This window comes from Pristiophorus japonicus, chromosome 22 (assembly GCF_044704955.1).
Source record: "Pristiophorus japonicus isolate sPriJap1 chromosome 22, sPriJap1.hap1, whole genome shotgun sequence".
NCBI classification, from domain to species: Eukaryota; Metazoa; Chordata; class Chondrichthyes; family Pristiophoridae; genus Pristiophorus; species Pristiophorus japonicus.
The window spans coordinates 58,923,014-58,927,679 of NC_091998.1; the positions used below are offsets into that span (position 1 = coordinate 58,923,014).

At 50.0% G+C, this 4,666-nt stretch overlaps 1 protein-coding gene across 1 annotated transcript; it reads left to right on the plus strand.

Annotated features, from left to right (window-relative positions):
• The first annotated feature begins 412 nt into the window (after positions 1 to 412).
• Positions 413 to 4,666, plus strand: LOC139235062 (interleukin-1 beta-like). The gene is made up of 6 exons (XM_070866191.1): positions 413 to 564; positions 674 to 740; positions 1,736 to 2,012; positions 2,356 to 2,520; positions 3,102 to 3,235; positions 4,081 to 4,666. The coding sequence occupies exons 1-6, from the start codon at positions 509 to 511 to the stop codon at positions 4,291 to 4,293; spliced, it is 912 nt and encodes a 303-aa protein (XP_070722292.1). The 5' UTR covers positions 413 to 508; the 3' UTR covers positions 4,294 to 4,666.

The following is a 4,666-nucleotide window of genomic DNA, read 5'->3' on the forward strand; positions in this document are numbered from 1 at the left end:
GGTCAAGCAGCATGAGGGGGGAAACCCTGCCCAGGCTGCAGCAGGGGTATTGGAGGGACGGAAAATTACAGCTACAGTGTGTGATGTGGCTGAGGTTCTGGGCCTCAGTATCATTACACTCAGAGGGTAAAATGCTGCCTGGATACCCTCAACACAGAACAAGTGTGGCCTTTACTTGTTAAACCTTATGGGGCTTAGCAGGCAGTGAAATGCTTTTGCTTTTCAAACTTTGAATGGGTACCAGTGACGAGAGGGTTAATTTCGGGAATATCCACACGCTGAGGAACTTCTAAAGACATTTCTGAAATAATGCACTACGCAATCAAAAAAATTCCATCCAGGGGAGACCCGCCCTGAGGGAGGAGCATGTGGAGGGCGCTGTGTATAAGACACGAGCTGAAGGCTGTTTATCAGCACAGCTACACAGTAATCCTGACAATCTTGAGCACACCGCCAGATATAACCTCAAACAACTGAGAGCGTCAAATCTACCGCGAAGACACGAGGCATGAAGACTGAGATTGGACCCGTGACCATTCCAATGGTTGATAGTGAATCTCGAAGGTAAGATTTTGTTTAGTGTTTAATCCCAAACTGAGCGATGCCAGTCGCTCTCTATCTCTGAATCCTGCCCATGTTTGCAGCAACTAAATGATGCTCGCTCTATCCGCAGAACCTTCAGTCACCGCCGCCGCAGGAATTCTCGCCTGACTTCTCCGGTCTCCTGCCCCCAGCTCAAGGTAAGAATCTTTCACTGGCATTGTATCAACCTGATATTGGTGTGTGGGGGGGGGGGGGGGACATGCATTTTGTTACAGTTACAGTAAGCTTGAGTTGGTAAATATTACAATGCTCTGAGCGAGCAGAATTCACAATGCAAATTGAACCCTCTTTGGAAATATTTTCTAAGTGCAGAGATTAAATTCCCAGGCCCCACCCCACACTCCAGCCCACCAATCCGGGCTGCGAGAGTTTCCTCTGTCTCAGCCCTCACAGAACCAGAGACATTTACAGCACGGAGCGAGACCATTTGGCCCATCGAATCCGCGCCGGCCGACCAAGAGCAACCCAGCTTAATCCCACTTTCCAGCTCTCGGTCCGTAGCCCTGCAGGTTACGGCACTTCACGTGCACATCCAAGTATTTTTTAAATGTGGTGAGGGTTTCTGCCTCTACCACCCTTTCAGGCAGTGAATTTCAGACCCCCACTACCCTCTGGGTGAAGACATTTCCCCTCAAATCCCCTTTAAACCTGCTACCAGTCACTGTAAAGCTATGCACCCTGGTTATTATCCCCTCTGCTAAGGAAACAGGTTCTTCCTATCCACTCTATCTAGGCCCCTCATAATTTTACACACCTCAATTAGGTCTCCCCTCAGCCTCCTCTGCTCCAAAGAAAACAGACCCAAACTATCCAATCTTCCCTCACAGCTAAAATTCTCCGTCATGTGCTCCAACTTGCCAGCCACAGGGTATCAGTGTGTGGTGCCTGCAGCGGTTGGGAGGTTCTGTTTCTGCACCAATTGCAGTAATTCCAGGCAATCCCCTGAGTGTATCCTGGGCGCAGCTTCTTGTCCATGGTGTTACAGAGACATCGCATTCCTTCATCTCAACTCCCACTAAACATGCCTGGGACCCTTGGCATTTCTGGGGGGGCTGGAGGCTGGGGAAAAAAAAGCACATCACCCGCCAACGAGACTGGACTCACCGAATCTAACTGTTTGCTCATTTTGCAGAGCCTATTTCAAGAGACCTTACCAAAAGTGATGGAGACGAGCACGGCCAATCACCGAGCAGACGGAGAGAGCTACCAGCTAGAAATCACCGGGACATCCTCGTCCATAACCACGGCCGGCAATGCAGTACTCTCGCTGGAAAAGGCTGTCATGTTGGTCCTGGCTGTTGAAAAATTCAAGAAGGGGTTGGGGCGGCCGTCGAGCAATGGCTGGGGACACAAGGGCACTTCCTTCAAGGGCAGCGAGCTGCTCGGGAGCTTCAATGCGCTGGTGGAAGGTAAGAAGCGTTTCCTTCCAGTGTTGTCATTGGTGCCATGGCCAACTGTGTGAGCAGTGTGGCACCCGGCATCATGGCTGCTGGCTGCTGTGTCAGTGCTTCTGTTGCTGCTCCCTCATTGTTGCTGGCTCAATATAGTGGCATTGCCCACAGCAGCTGTGGCATTCCCATTGGCGTAAGGATTTGACAAGACAGCCTGGCACCCGGGTAACCCGGGCTGGCCAAGAACTGCAGCCTTGCCAGCGCTGCCCAGAGACATATTACACTTCCAGATTGATTTTTTTTCTGATCAATCTCCGTTAATTTGCTGCGGTGAATAACTGCTTTCGATTTGTGCCAACAGAAGCCATTACCTGCATCAGCTATGACGACACTGAACAGGCGAACAGCTCCTACAGGTTCATGCGGAGTGAGCGCACGCAGGTGAAGGACGAGCAAGACAAGTCTCTGATGCTGTCGGACAACCTCCAGCTCGTCGCCCTGTTCTTGCAGGAGCCGAAGGACGAAGGTGGGTCACCTCAGCCCTTGCTCTTTTCTGGAACACTTCAAACAAGGAAAAGTTGGCCAAAGTATTTCAATCTTCCTGTTCGGAAGAAGAATTCTCTCCCGGTCACTGTCGCTCTTCCTTGCCCCGCCTCTATTCTCTCCCCGCCTCTCCTGACTCCCTGCACAGAGGCTGACTCTTGGCTGGGATATATTTCTACAGGAGTCACTCTCCCCCCACCCAGTACCTCACCAACTTGGCCATTCTTACTGTGAGGCCAAAGTGTTGTCAGGCTATTCAGCCATGGGGGAGGCGCATCATAGCCCAGCCCGACTGATGTATATCCCCAGGATCACTAGATCAGGACCAGGAGCAGGGACCCTGGCCATTTCATCTGCTCCCTGGCGGAGTGTTGCTGAGGCCAATTGTAATGCACCAGTGCCTGCCTTGGTTAACTTGAACCTGACGACCATCCAGCCTGAATGGCTCAATTCCATTCCAGATGGTGCATTTATCCAGTAATAACTGGGGAGCTGCACTTTTAGTAATCTTGGTCTCAATATATTCTGACGACAGTACTAACATGTTCCCTCTTTAACTTACAGTAACACTGGATGTGAGGTACTACAAGACCGCTGTGAGCACAGAGAATGATTTGCCTGTTGTTCTGGGAATCAACAGGCGGAATCTGTTCCTCTCTTGCACGGGATCACATGACAGACCCAGGATGCAGGTGGAGGTAAGGGATTGCACAGTTACCTGACAAATATCACGTCATTGCTACCTGGAGGCTCGGCCTCTTCTGCCAGCCTGCCTGTGTTCATTCTCTACAACTTACATGTGTCAGAGGATTCAGTCCATGTTTTGCAACCTTCCCTTCACTCTGGCTGTGATGCCCCATGTCCACAATCTGACCAATTTCAACACTGGTTCTGCAGCTTCAGGGAAACCCCCTGCCCATATCTTACAGTCCATCTCCCCTCCTCCTGAAGGTGCTGCCTCTCTCTGCGACACTGGTTCCATGGGTGCTGGCCACCCTCCACTCACTCGCCCATGGAGCCAATCCTCAGATAGTGTATCAGAAAGCTATTTAACCTGAGGGTGCAGCCCCATAGCCCAATCCTAGCCTGGCCTGACCTGATACCCAAACATGTACAATCTCCAGCAGGGATCGCTGCACAGTGATCAGGAGCTGGAACCCTGGCATTTTTCCCCCGCCCTATCCCAGGAATGCTCTGTCCTCTCTCCCCTTCCTGGCCAAAGTCAGCTGGCTTAGAATAGTCCCGGGATCAAGGGCAATCACCCTGTGCATTTGCAGACAGTCAGCTGACGCGGAGTCTGGGCGGAGCCCTAATATCAGGGTAGCAGCCCCGCCAGGCACAGGAGCTGAATTCCCCAAGAAGGGAATGGGACGGGAAAGGGATGGGCGGCATTAGGTCTGCCGGCTCAGAACCTCCCACCAACATCAAGAAACCAGCCCCGTGCACACCAACATATCCTGAAATAAAGACCCTTGCAGCTTTTTCAGCTGAAATATAAATGTATTTCAATGTGTTCCAACCGATGATGTTTCTATTTGCACAGAAATGGGACAAGACTCTGCAGAATATCAGCAGTGCTACCGACCTGCTCCGCTTCGTGTTCTATAAGAAGGATTCGAGTTCTGGCGAGGACTTTGAGTTTGAATCGGCGATGTACCGGGGCTGGTACATCAGCACGTCCAGAAAGAGCAAACAGCCTGTGGACATGGACCGGAAGGAGCACCGCAAGAGAATCACAATCTTCACAGCGGAGTGAGACCGTCCCGAACTCTCCGCAGTTCACAACACAAACCAGGAGTAGTTGGTTTCGGGAGAGCGTGTGTATGTACTAAGTACAGAATTCGCAATCCATTGAATTACAATCATTTTGGTCATATTGGACTGAAAAGATTGATGTTGGAATATGTTGGTGAAACACAGGTAGCAATATTTGTTACTGCTTGACTTGTATATTATTTGCATTTAAACTTTAGTGAAACGAAGGTGTCGTATTTTTGGATCGTGAGGACTAATGATTGTATAAGTTATTCAATATTATTATTTATTATTTAAATTATTGATCCATTTATTGCTATACTGGAAGAGAAAGCTTCTTCCTTGGTTGATTAAATTTTGAGTTTTCTTTCAAA